General features: G+C 43.5%; 1 protein-coding gene across 1 annotated transcript in view; it reads left to right on the top strand.

Annotated features, from left to right (window-relative positions):
* Nucleotides 1-18,681, top strand: part of LOC143283302 (MAM and LDL-receptor class A domain-containing protein 2-like) — a 78,344-nt gene that overhangs the window by 45,673 nt on the left and 13,990 nt on the right. The window contains exons 16-23 of the mRNA XM_076589525.1: nucleotides 6,625-6,706; nucleotides 7,122-7,253; nucleotides 9,278-9,531; nucleotides 10,867-10,960; nucleotides 12,588-12,743; nucleotides 15,013-15,141; nucleotides 16,044-16,180; nucleotides 18,039-18,141. Of these exons, the coding sequence (XP_076445640.1) occupies nucleotides 6,625-6,706; nucleotides 7,122-7,253; nucleotides 9,278-9,531; nucleotides 10,867-10,960; nucleotides 12,588-12,743; nucleotides 15,013-15,141; nucleotides 16,044-16,180; nucleotides 18,039-18,141 (1,087 nt within the window). The remainder of the gene's footprint in view (nucleotides 1-6,624; nucleotides 6,707-7,121; nucleotides 7,254-9,277; nucleotides 9,532-10,866; nucleotides 10,961-12,587; nucleotides 12,744-15,012; nucleotides 15,142-16,043; nucleotides 16,181-18,038; nucleotides 18,142-18,681) is intronic.

The following is an 18,681-nucleotide window of genomic DNA, read 5'->3' as shown; positions in this document are numbered from 1 at the left end:
TCACGTTTCGCATGAGCAGGGTGGTTGAGATAATGATTTTCTCAGCCTGTCTCTGTTACTTCCCTTGCTGTTAACTTTCCTGTCCCGTTGTTTGGTGTTGCGTTGAAGTTAGAATGCTGTTCTGGTTTCTGGAAAATCATCTTGGGAAATGTCTTCGTTTATTTTGTTCTCTTATTCCTCTGGCATTTTCTGCCTCTCTCTTTTCTGTCGTCCGGATGTAAAACATTGTATTTGTTTCTTTTCTTTTCTTTTTTTTATCACAATAGATTTCTCTGTGTGAAATTCGGGCTGCTCTCCCCAGGGAGAGCGCGTCGCTATACTACAGCGCCACCCTTTTTTTTTTCTTTTCCTGCGTGCAGTTTTGTTTTGTTTTGTTTTTTGTTGTTGTTTTTTAATTTGTTTTTCCTATCGAAGTGGATTTTTTCTACAGAATTTTGCCAGGTACAACCCTTTTGTTGCCGTGGGTTCTTTTACGTGCGCTATGTGCATGCTGCACATGGGACCTCGGTTTATCGTCTCATCCGAATGACTAGCGTCAAAACCACCACTCAAGGTCTAGTGGAGGGGGAGAAAATATCGGCGGCTGAGCCGTGATCCGAACTAGCGCGCTCAGATTCTCTTGCTTCCTAGGGGGACACGTTACCTCTAGGCCATCACTCCTATGACGCAACCACCAAAGTATCTAATGAAGCAACTGCTAAGGTTATGATACAGACACGACATCCCTTCTATTCTCAGTAAAGAAGTATACAGTTATATGACGGTCAGGTTAAAATTTTCTCGTTGAATAAAGCTACATCAATTATGTATCATGTAATTAGATGTGTAATTGTTTTCTTATCAAAGTGAATTTTTCTACAAAATTTTGCCAGGGACAACGCTTTTGTTGCCGTGGGTTCTTTTGCGTGCATTAAGTGCATGCTGCACATGGGACCTCGGTTTATCATCTCATCCAAATGACAAGGGTAGACGGCAGGTATGTTTACTTATTTCTCTCGTCTCCCTATTGTTAGTGACGTCAACTGGAGAAGGAGTTGAAGTTGGTAGGGTTTCTTCTGTTGCTTCTTCATTGCAATCAATGAATTTCTAGACTTGTGAAAAGTTCTGGGAGTAGGCTGCATGTGTGGAGACCGGGCTGTCATTTGGCTGCCCGTTGTTTCAACGAAAGGGCTCTGGTATGAATGGCGTGTCCATTTTTTTCTCGTTGCTCTGGTCTCAGCAATACTATGTCACCTGGCTTGAGGTCTGATTCTCTGCCATCTCTTTTCTGATCAAGGAAGAGTTTTGACTGTCCCATCCCTTGTACATCACAGTCTCTGATTTCTATATCATCAGTTTCTGGCATCGGTAATGGAAGTTTTGTTTGGATTTTTGCTTCCAAAGAGAAGCTCTGTTGAGCTTCGTCCTGTCACAGGATGCTGGCTAGCTCCATAAAATATCAGGTATGTAAGGATCTTTCCTTCCAGTCTATGCTTTTAACTTGGGCAATTATTATTCTGTTCTGTGTGTGTGTGTGTCTGTGTCTGTCTGTGTCTGTGTGTCTGTGTGTGTGTGTGTGTTATGAACTGCATTTCGTTTTAATTTTCGCATTATTTGCTTGGTAATGTGCTTTTTGTTTTCTTCTGAGAACGCATTGGATGTGTTTTGCTGACAAAGAGCTGTTGTAATGTTTTTACGTCATCTTTGTATTTAACTGAATGATGTAAGGCACTTTGAGCGGCATAAGCACCGGGTATCACGTCATATATAAGTTTTGTATGATGATGATGATGAATGATGATAATGATGATGATGATGATGATGATTAATATTATTATCTCCGTGTATTGTTATTATCTTCTTGTAACTCTACAATACTTGAAAAATAACGCATGGGCCATTGTTTGTGTAATTAGTAGAAATTCATTTCTGGCAAAGATAATATTCAGTGCTGATGCTGGCGTTTCTGCATTTGTGGATTTCGTAGACAACTGTTTCATAATATCGGCTGTAATATTTGATGACCACCAATACTGAGGTTAGGCCTTGAACTTGTGATCCAATGTTCGCCGGTGATCAGGGTTCGAGGTCCCGTTTCCGCATGATGTTGTGTCCCTGAGAAAGGCACTTCTCCGATTTTACTCTCTCCACCCAAATGTGAACAGGTACCTGACTTCTGTTGAGGACGGGGTAAAACGGCGGAAGGAGAGGAGTGGGCCCTGTCTTTTTAAGCGAACCTATAGGCTCACTACGATCAGCTTCGGATCCACTCAGTTTACGCATACCCAGATTCAAGTTCTCGACTGTTGGCCACCGTTCTTTCTCTGTCTCTGGACCGTGCAACTGGAATGAACTTCAGCCATGAGCGTGCCTGCATCAGACGTGGACAACGCCCTTCCTAGATCTTCGTCAGCGAAGCCAGGCCATGATGATAGGCTCACTACGATCAGCTTCGGATCCACTCAGTTTACGCATACCCAGATTCAAGTTCTCGACTGTTGGCCACCGTTCTTTCTCTGTCTCTGGACCGTGCAACTGGAATGAACTTCCTCTTTCGCTTCGTCAAGTCTCCACACTCAGCTCTTTCAAGTCTGGCCTTAAAACCCACCTCTTCCCAAAATAGCCTCCCTTCCCTGCCTTTTCCTAGTCTTCAGTTTCTCCAGTTTTAGAGTTATGCATGCGTGTGAATGACTGGTGCGAAAGCGTTTTGATTTGTCTCTGCATACGATTCAGCGCTATATAAATACCATTATTATTATTATTATTATTATTATCATTAGACACAATGGATACGATTTCACTGCCTGGATGGTCGTAAATGGTTATGTAATCTTTAAACTTTTTAACTTTCAATTTTCTTTGAGGCGAATGCTGGATGATAAAGAACATTTGCCTATTTCGATTTTTTTGTCTACTCTTAACCAACATTCAGCTTATACAACAGATTGACATAAGTTTACAGTTGGGCCAGCAGCAAAGTGGCAGTAGATGGGAATTCATTTACAGCATAGTCTTTTGTGAAGGACTATGACTCTAAAACTAGGAGGCACAATTGCTGCAGCCTTGGGGGCTAGCTGGCTTTTGGGAACCATTCCAACGCCAGCTGTCCTAAAACCCTCTCGGCCGAGAGAGTGGGGACGTACCGTGGGCAAGACGCTCTACACTACAATCAAATTCTAGCCCAGATACTTGTTGCAACGTACCCAGTTGAATTGGTAGCATAAGTAGCATTGACCAAAAGTTGTGTACCGTGTACATGGAGAGAGTTACAACTCTTTATTGTTATTGTTACTCCTTTACTCTCCTAGCTTCATTCTTCTTTCATTTCTAGCATAGATGTCGGGACAGCAGTTCATTCCTCTGCTGTTCTGATGGTCATATATATATATATATATATATATATAGAACTGTTAAACCAAATTTCTGCTAGTTCAGGCCTGTCGGTTGCCTGAGTCTCTACAAATGGTTCATTGCCTTTGAGTCTGCCTCCAGTACATAACCTACATAGGCCTACCAACGAAACATTCAAAAGGCAATCGTGCATACACTTGCTTGTAACGGGTTCCTATAGTGATGGAGTCTCCCGTCGGTCCGACGGATGAGTAGGCAGGCAGGCTTATCTGTCGGTGTGTGTCCTCATATGGGAGAAGAAGCTGACAGTTCTGAATGCGCAGTACTTCCCACGGGTGTTGCAAGGGAAAACGTCTCCAGAAGCCCTGCTTCCTTCTCACGCTTTTCCTTAATGGCCAGTGTTCTCTTGTTTCCAAATGTCTTTATGCCACTAGAGCACAGCATCCTCCAGCGACAGCGGTCAAGGGCATCAGTCCCCCCCCCCTCACACACACACACATATACATATATATATCGAACCTGGGACCTGTAGCCAGTCAGAAGCTCCTCTTGATCATCAACCAGTCCTGGGACACAGGGAAACTTCCAGACCAGTGGAGAGAAGCCATCATCGTCCCCATCAGAAAGAAGCAGAAGGATAAGACTAAGAAGTCCAGCTATCGACCGATCAGCCTCCCGAGTTGTCTGGGCAAGGTGATGGAAAGGACGGTGAATACCCGACTCCTGAAACACCTTGAAGAGAACCACCTGCTCAGCAATACCCAATCAGCCTACAGAAAAAACCGCAGCACCGAAGACCAGCTGGTGTACCTTGCACAGGAGATAGAGACTGCCTTTCAAGAAAAGAAGAAGGTGCTTGCAGTCTTCGTGGACCTAACCAAGGCCTTCGACAAGGTCTGGAAGGCAGGACTTCTCCTGAAGCTCCTCAACAAGAAAGTGGAAGGGAAGATGTACCGCTGGATCCAGGATTTCCTCCAACACCACAGGGCAAGGGTAAAACTCGACGGGAAAACCAGCCACCGGGTCACTCTACAGCAAGGTGTGCCGCAAGGAGGAGTCGTTTCCCCTACACTTTTCCTCACCTTCATCGACGACATCGCTGAGAAGATCTCCAAGCATGTCTCCAGAGCCCTCCACGCTGATGACTTTGCTGCCTGGAGTGCTGCGGAATACCTCATGTCCGCCAGCCACAGAATGCAGGAAGCACTCAACCACGTGGGAACATGGGCCTCTGCCTGGGGAGTAGACATCAACACCACCAAGACAGTCTCAGCAATCTTCTCGCTGTCACCGATGTCAGAAACCTCCCACCTCAAACTGAACGGAAAGCAGTTGAAACAGGATGACACGCCAATGTACCTGGGTGTAAAGCTCGACAAGCGATTGAATTGGATGTCTCAAGGACATCGAGAGACGAGCAACCAGAAAACTGGCCATCCTGAAAAAACTCGCCGGGACCTCTTGGGGTGCCAACAGCAGCATACTGCAGAGGGTGTACACTGGAACTGTCAGGCCAACCCTGGAGTATGGCAGCACTGCCTGGGCCACGGCATCAGCAACCAACACAAGCCGCCTGAGCAAAGTTCAGAACGCAGGGCTACGGCTGATCACTGGCGGGATGAAGACGACTCCAGTTCAGGCGATGGAGAAACACACAGGCCTCCACCCACTCGAAGAAAGACGAGAGGAAAAAGTCTTCATCCACAGCGAGAAGCTCCTGCGCATGCCAACTCACCCCATGCACGAAATCTGAAGCACCCAACAAAGAACAGACTGAAGCGGACCAGCTTCAACCACCTCTCCAAGGCCCTGCACCGCCAACATGAAGACCTGCTGCCCTCGTCCCCTGCCGAGATGGAAACACTCCCCGACTTCGAGGAACCGGCCGACCAACTGGAGGAGTCTCAATCATCACAAAAGTCCCTGGCATCGACCAAAAGGACTGCCAAGCCCCTCCCCTGCTGAAAGCTCTGACACTGGAGATGATTGAGACTCGGTACAACCCCAGCGAATGGCCGCACGTCTTCACAGACGGATCCTCGGAGGGAGCGGTGAAGAATGGAGGAGCAGGCCTCTTCATCAGGCACAGATGGAAGACTGACCCCTAGAGCCTTCCCCACAGGAAGAATCTCCTTGAACTACAGAGCGGAGACAGCAGCACTACTCCATGCTGCACAAGGCCTCAGGACGTCAGTCAACCCACCACCAAAGATAGCCTTCTTCACTGACTGCAGATCTCTCCTGCAGGGACTCCAGTCAACCAGAAACGAACAGCAGCTGACAAACATCAAAGCAGCCCTTCATGACCTTTCAAAACGGTCGACTGTCACTGTTCAGTGGGTTCCTTCTCACTGTGGGGTCACGGGGAACGAAAAGGCCGATGCTCTCTCCAAGGCAGGCAGCAAAATGAAGCAGTTCAGCCACCCCGTGACCTACAGAGAGGCCAGGACCATCATCCACAACCGATACCAGAACCAGTGGAAGAGAAGGCTGGGTGCAAACAGTGGTGTCGATCCAATCCACCAGCTCCAGAGACACCAGCAGACAGTCCTCTTCAGACTGAGAACTGGCCACTGCCGACTACTGAGTCACCTTCACCGCATAAAGATCGCCCACACTGATGAGTGTCCATGTGGCACTGGACCCCAGACCCCTGAACACATCCTCCAACACTGCCCAACCCTCTACGGCGTCAAACCTGGCCAGGGGGCACAGAGCTACAGGCGCAGCTTTGGGGAGACCGCCACGACCTGGAGAAGACCGTGGGTTACATCGTGGCGACAGGGGTGACCGTCTGACGCAGCCAAAACATCGAACGCAGAAGAAGAATATATATATATATATATATGTGTGTGTGTGTGTGTGTGTGTGTGTGTGTGTGTGTGTGTGTGTGTGTGTGTGTGTGTGTGTGTGTGTGTGTGTGATGCATGTCGATTCATATAACCGCTGTATTTTAATATCCGCTGTTAATGACTAATATCTCTTTAATATATTATCCTCTCGACTATTCATTGTGAACTTTATGTATTGTTGATGAAACCCTTTCATGCTTTACCTTGAAACGTATTAACAGAAAACCAAGCAAACGAAAGAAAATACAGAAAATACAACACAACAAAACAAACAAGTAAAACGAAAGCTCTCTATTTAGTTACGATAATTTTCTCTTGCTTCTATTTCTTCTCAGTTACAAATCCGCATTTTGCACATAATGAGAAACCACATTTGACATTCAAAGAAGTCAGCTCCAACAATAATGACAGCAAATAACGAGTGATGAAATCTTGTTTTCAGATTATCTTTGAAGCTGTCAGAGGACCTGGTAGTTCCGGGGATATTGCCATCGACAACGTGAAAGTGCTGCCACATAAATGCCGTAAGAATTGTCAATAAAAAAATTATTCTGCTGCACAGAGGAACTCACAGAAACACACACACACACACACACACACACACACACACACACACACACACACACACACACACACACACACACATAGAGAGAGACAGACAGACAGACAGACAGGCGTTCATGCACGTACACACACAATTTTGGCTAATATCACATGTACTAGAAAGACGAATGATTGAAGACCGCACACACACTCTGTCTCTGTCTGTCTGAGAGAGACAGAGTTGTGCACATATACCCTGCGTTTCGTGTGTGTGTGTGTGTGTGTGTGTGTGTGTGTGTGTGTGTGTGTGTGTGTGTGTGTGTGTGTGTGTGTGTGTGTGTGTACAAACGTGAGATTGTATGCGCACGTGATTCTGCATGTGTGTTTTATTTTCAGGGGACGACTTGACCTGTGATTTCGAGCTTTGTTTTTTCGATACCCTGTACACATTGGAACATGAGTCAGCTTGGCTCAGACATACTGCTCAAGACAGTCCGCACATCTCAGACCACACGAACGGAAAGGATGGTGAGATCCCTTGGGTGTGTCGTACGTCTGTCTTGTCACTCGTACCGTTTATGAAGGTGGTGGGGTGTCTGTTTTGTCGGCTTGCTTCGTTTTGTTTTTTGTCAGCCCCCATGTGTGTGTGGGGGGGGAGGGGGGGGGGGAGGTGGGTGTGTGTGTGTGAGGGGGAGAGGGTGTTGGGGGTAGGGGTTTTGGGGGGAGGTGCGTCTGTCTCTCTGTCTCTGTGTGTCTGGCTCTTTGTATAATATGTGTGTGTGTCTGTTTGTCTCTGTGTGTGTGTGTCTGTCTGTATGTGTCTGTCTCTGTGTGTACCTGTCTGTGCCTGTCTCTGTGGCTGTCTGTGTATCTGCCTTTGTGTATGTGGTTGTGTCTGTGTGTCTGTCTATGCCTCTGTGTGTGTGTGTTTGCGTCTCTGTGTGTGTGTGTGTGTGTGTGTGTGTGTGTGTGTGCCGTGGAAGCTGCGATACATAGACTAGAAATGAGTGTGTGGAGGAGGGGGGTACAGGAGGTGCAGGTTAATGTGTGTGGTGTGTGTAGTGTGTGTGTGTGTGTGTGAAGGCTGATAGAGTCACTGCTTGGTGACCATAGATGTTGGAGCGATAATACACAGCACAGGACTCATTTTCGTTGTGCTGAAATATCGTACACTGTACAAGACTTCTTTGCATTTGTTTATGAGAATCACGCTCCGCGTGTGGCGTAAGAGTGGTTTTGTCTGTCCCAGTCTACAAGTATTCTACTGTCATGCGAATCCGCATGTGACTAATGACGGAGTCCAGCCGAAGTGCCTGAAGAACATCAAGTGCCTGGGTAGCACAATTTCCGCAGACGGTTCTCTAGATAAAGAGATCACGTGCAGAACCTGCGTTACCAGCCAAACACTTGGAAGACTCGCGCAGAAAGGCATCAGACTGTCCGCAAAGATCAAGGTCCACAAAGCCACAGTTGTACTGAGTTGATGTTGCTGAAAGCTCGGTGCGCTGGACAGGCCATATGATCAGGATGGATGACAGTCGCCTTACCTGATGACAGCTGATGTGCGGTGAGCTCAAGGGAGGCAGAATCAGTAGGGAGAACCCAGACTGAGTCATGAGGACACTCTGAAAAACTGCCTTCAAACGGAAAAGCATTCAATTACGCGAGCTTGAATGTGTGTGTGTGTGTGTGTGTGTGTGTGTGTGTGTGTGTATGTGTGTGTGTGCCGTGGAAGCTGTGATACGTAGACTAGAAATGAGTGTGTGGAGGAGGGGGGTAGAGGAGGTGCAGGGTAATGTGTGTGGTGTGTGTGTGTGTGTGTGTGTTGGAGCTCATTTACGTTTATATGTATTTGACTGTGCTTTCATATCTGTGAAACTGCATGTTCGGTGCATATCTGTTATGCATGTGTGGGTGTATATGTGAATGTGTGTCTTCATGTTTTACATCTATTTGCTTATTTATCAACATTGTTATCTTCTTTTTTTTCTTTTTTTTTTACATTATAGTTATTATTTATTTATTTATTTGTGTAAGCTTATCTATTATTTATTCACCTTTTTTTTTCCCTCAAGGCCTGACTAAGCGCGTTGGGTTACGCTGCTGGTCAGGCATCTGCTTGGCAGATGTGGTGTAGCGTATATGGATTTGTCCGAACGCAGTGACGCTTCCTTGAGCTACTGAAACTGAAACTGAAACTGAGCTTGAAGTCTCTGCAACAAACAGAACAGCGTTGATTTCACTCAAGTCCAGAGCGACAGCTGATTTAGAAAAGGACCGGCATCGTCTCACTGCTGCAGGGTACACACGTCACAGAGAAGTGTCCGACTCGATCCAGACAACAGACGGCAAATTGCGACACCTGCGTTCATATCAGTGAGAACACGGATTGCATCTTCTTTGGATTCCGATGGACTATCAAGAGATGTGTGTGTGTGTGTGTGTGTGTGTGTGTGTGTGTGTGTGTGTGTGTGTGTGTGTGTGTGTGTGTGTGTGTTTGAACCAACTTCAATGACATTTCGACATGATTGTGTGCATTCGTTTATTGACAGGTAAATACGTGAAACTGGTACTATTTGTCACCGCTGCTGGAATTCTTCAGACAAACATCTTGACCACAAATTCAAGTGGTGAGGTTTGTCTAGCCTTTTGGTACCAAATGGTGGGAAAGGACCCTGGTCTATTGATTGTTTTCGCTGCTGATCCAAACAATCATACAATGAACCGAAACGACTTGTGGAAGCGAAAAACAGGTGTTGATCAGCAGTGGACCCTTGCTGAAGTGAATATCAACACCACAGAGCCCGTCAGAGCAAGTAGCCCTTTTTCATTTATATGTATATGTATATATATATATATATATGTGTGTGTGTGTGTGTGTGTGTGTGTGTGTGTGTGTGTGTGTGTGTGTGTGTGTGTGTGTGATAAAGTTTAGAATTCACACTTTTCATCTGCATGTGCAAATGAAACCAATTTTTCTAGGATGATAGATATTCATAAAACGTTTACAGTCACTGGCTTAAGAAGATATTCCAGTTCGACATCCAAGGTATAATGACATATCATCAACAACGGAAAAGAGGGAAAAAAAAAGGTTTTTAACACGATCATCACATTAGGTACAGAGTCTATGAGAACATGAGTCGATTGGATTAATTCAAGGTCGAAGGTCAAAAGTCATTTTCACAATATAAGACTTCAGGAAAACGCTTGTTGTTCCGGTCTCATATCCAAATTTTGCCCTGCTTGATACAATGTCTGATCATGGAAGGGGAACAAATCATACATTCTTCACGGTCGGAAATTAAGATTTAAGGTCATAACAGCACATGCTAGACAGGAAAAAAAAACAGAAAAAAAAACAAAACAAAAAAACAGCACTTGGGAGCTCAAAGCAATTAGGTTTTGTTCCCAATCTTCAGATTCTTTAGTGATTAACCGGAACATGAAGGGTGTTGAAAGTCAAGATCAGATATATGACATCGATTGAAAACCATTAAAACCATATCTCATGTTGAGGAGATGCATCGCTTTGCGGTACCTCTCTTTGGGTTTTTTCCCTGTAATTTCTGTTTTTGATTTATCATCTATCGTATGTATGACTTGATATTACATTTCGCACCTCCAACCCTCCCCCACCCACCCACCTCTCTGTCAAACACACACACACACACACACACACACACATTCTCCTTCTCCCATCACTTGCAGAAATGAATGATTTGTCATTGGGTCAGACTGAGAGAGTGTCAACACCTGCTTGAAAGCTATCATAGCGCTCCACACCACTCTGTTAAAAGTCCCCATGAACCGACCAACTCTCCTCACTTTGTCATGGGCTTGGGGGTGGTTAAGGAAAAGTGAGAATATGACACAAAAATCCACAGGATTGGAAACAGTTTTGTTTTTATTATATGATGCTCGATGAGGACCCCGTTGTGACGATGATGATGCTGGAAAATTCTTGATTTTCTGCAGTCATATTGACGTCAACGAAGGGATTATGTTTAGTGTCCAGTTACACATGCTGGGGATTGTGGACATCTACTTAATTTAAGTATCATTCAGTGTAGGTGCCGTGTATTCCTACAATGTCCTGTTTTGCATTTTGTGTTTATACCCGATGTGTTTGTTTTCCTAGGTTTATTTTGAAGGTACGGGATCACGAACAACAGATATTACAGTGGCCTTGGACGACATCAGCATAAGGAGGCAGCCTTGTGGACCGCTACCTCGTGAGTGAGCATAAAACGCAACGTTGCTGTATAGTGACTGTGTTTGTGTTCACCTCTGGAGGAAGAGGGGGAATATTCTTTGATGTCCCGTTACACGTACTGGTAGACATTTTGTTAAAGTATTAATGTTCACATTTGAATATTACCGTTTAAAAGGTAGAAGAGGAGGGGGGGTTGAATGGTGAGTTAGGGGCAACCGGGTAGGAGGGTGGAATGAAGAATGAATATTTGTAATGAACATTTTCACTCACAGAAAATGACTTGATGGACTTCGTGAAAGAGAAGTCGTTTTTTTAACAAGAGAAACAACGTCAACGTTCCCAGTGACTTGTGATGACACACTTTAGTGCAGGTAAAGCTTCATCAAATCACAGAAAAATCACAAACAATTATATGCTCAACTGTCACATCACTGAAACAAATGCGCTTGATATTAGGGCAATATTTAGTCCGTAATTAATCAGATGATAGTCTGGAATTTCAACTTAAAGCTAATCTACGAATCAGACCAAAGTCTGAGAGAGTCCACTGACGAAGATTTGGAATTGAATGGATACACTTATGAGAGTCTCTTTCCGGTATTTTATCCATTTTCTTGTATGACAATTGGCAATGTACTACCTGTATAATTATTTTTGTACTTTGTCTGCTTGGCAGTTATAAAGAGATCCATGAAGGATAGAATCCAACAAAATTAATATTTGCGCCTTTCACAAACAGGGAGTACAATAAATACTTAATTCTAAACAATAAATCTTCTTTCTGATTATTCTCAATAATAAGCAAAACTTTTTTAAACTGATTGAAAATCAACACACAAAAAGAGGAATTTACTTATCGTCATTGGTATTTTTTTAACAGGATCATTCAAAGCCATAAGGTTGACCACCAACTGAGCTGTAAAAATTGAATGTCCCTTCCTAAATGACATGATTTTTTCTGTTCAATGCTTGGAATTACAGAAGAAGATCCAACACTGCTATCAACCAGAACCCAACCATCAGTGTATCTTCAACACTTTTTTTTTCTAATTCAGTTCTGCTAGATGTTGCTTTTTTGTGTGAACATTTTCCTTTCGATGCGTCAGAAGCACATATATTTGCATGTGTCCTATTTTTTTTTTTTTTTTTTTTTTTTTTTTTTTTTAGTAAACATAAAAAAAACGTGGGTCTGAGGAAAGCAAATCGAGAAAAAAGCTTGAGGTGATATCTGAACCACACACACCGGACGGGAGGTCGACATTGGAACACAGTTATTTCAAGTGATGACAGCTGATTGAAATCGGAACTGAAACCTACGTCTGTGAGCAACGAATTAGTGTTAACTCTGAAGATATACGCAAAATGAACATGACTCCAATTCATGGTACTGTCATCTCTCTCGCTCTCTCTCTCTCTCTCTCTCTCTCTCTCTCTCTCTCTCACACACACACACACACACACACACACACACACACACACACACACACACATACACAATCCACACACACACACACACACACACACACACACACACACACACACACACACACACACACACACCTGTGTATGCACACGCTCCCTAACCTACCTAGCCACTCCATCAGCAATAAGGATTGTACTACAGAGAAGCTTGTTGTCTCCCCCAGTGGAGAAGTCTCCTGCAGACTGTGACTTTGATGACAGTCGTTGTGGCTACACGGAACTCAACAGGGACCGTCTTCTCGCTCACTGGATCCATACAGATGGTGCCACGCCCACGATGAACACTGGACCAGACGAGGACACTCCTGGTGGATTCTCAGGTAAACAGCGTTCATCAGAATGGACGTCCTGACCACAAAAGTTGGAAAATTTGTTCATTAACATGCTGCAGAAAGTACTGACTGATCCATTGATCAGTTGATGATTACAATCACTTCAATACAATAGCTGGTCCATTTTTACGAGGCAGATAATTATTATTGAGAAAGTGCTGATGGGCAAGGATGTCTATGGTGTTTTGTGTAGGACCGTGAGTATTCAGAAGCAGTATGTGTTAATCGCTTGTGTATAAAATTAAAGGGGCAATTCAATTAACAGACTTTAAAAAAAAAACCCAGATCATTCAGATAGAGACCAACAGACATGTGGACAATTAACATTTCGATTTCCATACTAAACAAATCATTCAGACAGAGGCCAACAGACACGTTTACAATTAAAGGGACACTTCAAATTCTGAACTAAAAAACCCAAATCATTCAGATAGAGACCAACAAACTCGTGGACAATTAAAGGGGCACTTCCACTTCAATTCCCAATCTAAAACAAAAAAAACAACAACAAAAAATAAATAAATAAGTAAAACATTCAGATAGGGACCAACAGACACGTGTAAACAATTGAAAAGGCACTTCAGTTTCCAAATTTAAAAAACAAAACCAGTCAGATAGAGACCGACAGACACGTGGGAAACGGAAGGAGCTATCAGCTGTTGTCATGATGGCTTCTTGGTTTGAAGGAAGAGAAGAGGGTCTCGGAGTTACCGTTCTTACTTTGCTTCCGGTTGCATGCTGTGTTCTCGGAAGTCTGGAGCCGAAATGCGTAATATCTTCCCATCATTTCTGACTCACTTGTGCAAACAATGTGAGTCTATGTTATAACCAGGTGTTCGGTTGTCTGTGTGTGTGTCTGCATGTATGTCTGTGTGTCCTTGGTAAAAATTCAACATTGCCATTTTCTCTGGACATATTTTGTCTGTCGATATCAAATTTGGCTTTGAAATAGTAGGGGAAAAAATCTTCACAGTCATACCAATGATAGGCTGTAAGTCTCCCGAATTAAGCCGTGTTTCCCGTATCATTAACGGTTCATTTCATTGACGCTATATCCGAGATTCCGAAAACGCTATATTACCGCATCCGAGTTGCAGTAGCGTAGGCAATGCTTAGTAAGAAGACTGCGTGACCTCGTGTTTCTTGTTCGCAGTTTAATGGAAAGAAATACAAATTCTGGACAGACCACAAACAGTGGAACAGACTACACCATCTGCGTGTTTACTACATATGTATCTTTTAAAGTGGATACTCAATTAACTAACATAAAAGAGAAACTGAATCGACCGTCCCGTCGTGCGTAACTAAACTTGGGGTACATCTATCTAGATCCATAGAAAACGACTAAATGTTACAGTGTAATTGCAGCGATAGCAACGTTTTGTTTTGTTTTTACCGTGGACTTTAAATAAATCTTAAATGACCGAGATACACCAAAATGATATGATTTAAACAGCATTATCACTTCGAATACCGCAATGGATTTATCACCCTTAAAAAAAGCACGCCTAGACGTTAATTTTTTAACGTCATTGATAGATCCACAATAGTGTAGTGACTGAGACAATTTCTTCCCACCCGAACATGCTTGGTTCGAACCTGCACGATGGCCTTGATTTCTTTTTCTTTTTAACCCGAAACTTTATGATAACAAATACAGGACACATTTTAACGATTTTTCTTTTCTTCTTTGAATGTTTCACAAGTGAGTCTTGAAGGCCTCGCCTCTGTTTGTTGTTGTATCCTTGATGATTTCAGTTTACGTTCTTTCTGGTTGTGAATTGGATTTGTGTCTAGCTAACACAGGATCACGGAGGAAATTTGATAATATAAAAATTTTAAGAAACTTTGCCCGTTGTGCAGATTTTCACCCCTGTTGTCATGGCTCAGAAATCTCAGCACTTAAACCATTCTCTTTCCAGTAATTTCATTTCATTTTAATGACTGACTCTTTTCAAGTACAGTATACAAAGTATACAAATCGAAGTCTCCATTTTGTATGTACACCTGCCTGTGCAGAATGCTAAAACTCTGTGTGTGTGTCTGTTTGTCTGTCTGTGTCTCTGTGTGTATGCGTGTGTGTGTGTGTGTGTGTGTGTGTGTGTGTGTGTGTGTTTAAGACATGTGACTTTCGGAAACGATAGCCATGAAAGTTACACGACACAGAAAGAAACGAAAGATGTCTCGCATCTGTGTTGTGGATTTTAAATCTATATGAATATTCATTGTGGTTTTATGATGCGGGGCTTGTCGCCAGGTAAATATGTGTACATGGAGACCACTCTTCCCAAAGAGGGCAGCTTGCATCAAACCAGTATACTGATCTCACCAGAGCTGACAGACACACCCAGGAGGATCTGCCTCAGGTTCTGGTACCACATGCAAGGTAACGTCAACACACAGCTGGGACAGACACCCAACCGTGGATGAATGATAAATAGCTACATGAATAAATGAAAACGGGATTTGAGCAACATTGACTATTTTGTGTTTCTACATGCTTGCAAGGAAATTTTCCCTATTTTATGAGGACACAATAAAGTCTGAAGTCTTAAAAAGGTAACCAAACAGATACTGATATTATAAATCATGAGCACTTATTCAGCACTGTTCTCAAGAGAGCTCAAAGCTCTTCATGTGTATATCGTAGGCTACTCATTAACTTTAAGCAAATGATAGAAACAATTAAATGAATCAGTTCGCACACTCACTGCAAGCAGATATCATGACACTACTCATCTAGCCTGCACACACAAACACAGCGCGTTTTACATACATTGTCTACACACATGTACAAATCATTAACAGCATGGATGATATGCAGTTTGGAACTGTGGCGGACAGAGATATCAGTACTAGTCTGCTATACAGTTCTACCTAGGTTTTACCTGGGTATCAATTTCTAGAATAAACGGAGTCTTTTGAGAAACTTTCATGGTGATTTGATTGTTTATATGACATTTTTTTTTTCTTTTTCTGCACGATTAATCCCACACTTAGTTGTCACTTAGTTTTGTTGAAAAAGACACTCCAATTGTAAGAGTTCATTGCCTTTTCATCTATGTTCACATAGAATCACGAGTAGAAAATGCGATCTCAGTCGAAACACAAATACATTTGTTATAATTTATCTAGATAAAAAATGTAAGCCCACGTCAAAGCTGAGTGGGTGGGCGGGTGGTGGTGGTGGTGGTGTTTGTGAAAAGAGCATCGCAATGGGAGAGAGTGGCGGAAAAGAAACTAAAAAAAAAAAAACGAACTGTTCAATGGGGTTATTTTCCTCACCAGGCAGTGAAACTGGGACTTTGGTCGTTGGCTTGGACTCTGTCTCTGGTGTGTATAAAACCCTGTGGTTGGAGAACGGTGATCAGGGCGCGGGCTGGCAGTTAGCTGAGGTCAACGTGGACGTCATGAAACCTTCCAAGGTAGCCATGCTAGAAGCTGGGGACAGCTGGGTCATTTTGATAGATAGTAATTACAAGGAATCGTTTCTATATGGGGCAGCACACAATCTTGCGTGACGCAACCCAGTACCCTGGACGCACTCCACTCATTGTCACACAGTTCATGCACTTCACCACACACACTTATGAATAGTCACCCCAACCCAACCACCATTGTCAACGCCACCCCCTCCTCCACCACCCACCCCCATCGCCTCCCCACACACAGCCAGTAACATGACTATGCTAATTCGTTGCAAAATATACGTGTATGACATTGCGCTTGGTTTCAAATTCACTGAGAGTGAGAGTGTTTGGCAGATCTGTCCTTGATAAGTTTTGCATGACTGGCAACTGACTATACAGTGTAGTTGTACAGGTCAGGGCGGTTACCGTGAAAAAAAATGGTCTGATCTTTGTTGTGGTGGTATGATTTGTCACGGGTTACAGAAGCAATGTCTTGGTGTGTTTGCTCTGTACACGACTGCAGTTCCTGACTTCATTGCTGGTGTGTTGAGTGGTGCATTTTGATAGAGAGGACTGTTGTTTAACATTGAAAGACAATATTAGCCTAGACGCAAAGAATTACCTGAGTACTTCCTGGCTCATGTGCCACAGTGTGTGTGTGTGTGTGCGCGCGCGCGCGCGTGTGTGTGTGTGTGTGTGTGACGGCGTGTATTATACGTTAACGTTAGACTTTCTAAGCGCAAGTTGTAGGTATATAAGAATCAAACTTGGCAGGGCCTTATTGGTACGCATGAGAACTTTCAAGTCATTCCATGTATGATGATGAGGTAAGCAGGGTGATAGGTCAAAAGTCATGGTCATTATTTCGCAAAACAGATAACGCTTAGTAGAGCTCATGTCTTAAAACCAGCTTTCATCAAACGTGGTACAATGACTGGTCATAATGGCAGCATGTTTCCTACTGAAATCAAGGTCAGATGTTAAAGGTTAAGGTAACAACATGGCATACCATGAAAACAGTGGGACAAGCTTGAAGGGAAAAGAAAAAAAGAAGTCTCGTTTTTCTGTTCCATAATTCCTGTGGTCTTAAGGCCTTGCCTATCTTGTTTGTTGATAGTACACTGTTGTTGGACAGTCATCCTGATAAGAGATAAAATAACAAGGTAGACTTATGACGTCCGTTGTAAATACGCCATCTAGTACACTCTGCTCTGACGTAAAGATTTTGTTTTTGACATGTCGCACATTATAGTCATAGGGTGCGTTCGAACTAACCATGGACGGACAGACATGCACGTCTTCTAGCAGTCCGTTGTCATAATTATATAAGCGTTAATACTTAACATGGACAAAACGGAAACAGGCGGGTGAAAAAAAAATGGCGCGTCACTGAAACTTTCAAATCTAATGTCCATGGGAAGTTGGTTGTAGCGTCCCGGGTGGGGTGTCGGAATTATTGAAATCACCTCAAAGATACGAACTTTCTAGTTGGGTTATATAATTACAAATAAAAACATGACAGGTGATGTCTTTGCACCAGTATTCATGTACATTTCACCCCCCCTACCCCCGCCACACACTCCACCCCCCCCCCCCCCCCCCCCCCCCCCCCCCCCCCCCCCCCCCCCCCCCCACACACACACACACAGAGTACGTGATCACATTTTGATATCTGGCTGTATGAAAAGATGCATAATTATTCTTAATGTACTTTTTTCAGACATCCTGCCAATTCCTCAACCAACAAAGACGCAATAATGATGACCATAGAAATGATAGTGATCATTTATACTGATGATGATGATCATCATCATCATCATCATCACCATTATCATCACCACCATTACTTCTTGAGGACATGCGAACGTTACAGATCAAGTTCGTAACAGTCATTGACTGGTCTGACGGTTCGGAGCAACTGTTCGGTAACGTTGGACTGGATGACGTGGAGGTCATTGACGGCACGTGCTACCCTGGTGAGTGTGTTATTTCTCTTGACTGTCTTACGTTTACTCACTATGGGAAGGCGCGCGTTCTGATTAACCTATTGATGTGTATGTCTGTGTCTGTGTGTCTCTGTGATGGCCTAACATTTTTTTTTAAACGAGTTAAACATGAGAGAAAGCGAGTTTTAGCAGGCATTTCTGGCCGTGTATTAATGCCAACAAACTACCCTTTGATAATAATCCCTTTTGTCTCAAAATATAGGCATGTATACCTACCAAGTAGACTTTTACAGAATGTGTCTGGTGTCTGTGTGAATACGGTTTTTTTTTTTTTGTTTGTTTGGTTTTTTTTTGTTGTTTTGGTTTTTTTTTAAGGGGGTGGGGTGGGAGGGGGGGAGGTGGGTGGGGTTACCTCAGTTGCAAGTTCACGGAGCACATAGTTTCCCTCTTTTCTTTTCTTTTTTTATGTTAAGTATAATCATCAGATAAAAGATGCTGTAAGTTATCTTCCATCCGAAAACATTGTGCAGTAAGTGCTAGTGTGTTTCAGAGTGCATGAAAGTAATATTT

Source organism: Babylonia areolata, chromosome 1 (assembly GCF_041734735.1).
Source record: "Babylonia areolata isolate BAREFJ2019XMU chromosome 1, ASM4173473v1, whole genome shotgun sequence".
Taxonomy (NCBI): domain Eukaryota; kingdom Metazoa; phylum Mollusca; class Gastropoda; order Neogastropoda; family Buccinidae; genus Babylonia; species Babylonia areolata.
The sequence above is the reverse complement of the archived record's forward strand: the minus strand, read 5'-3'. Positions and strand labels throughout refer to the sequence as shown.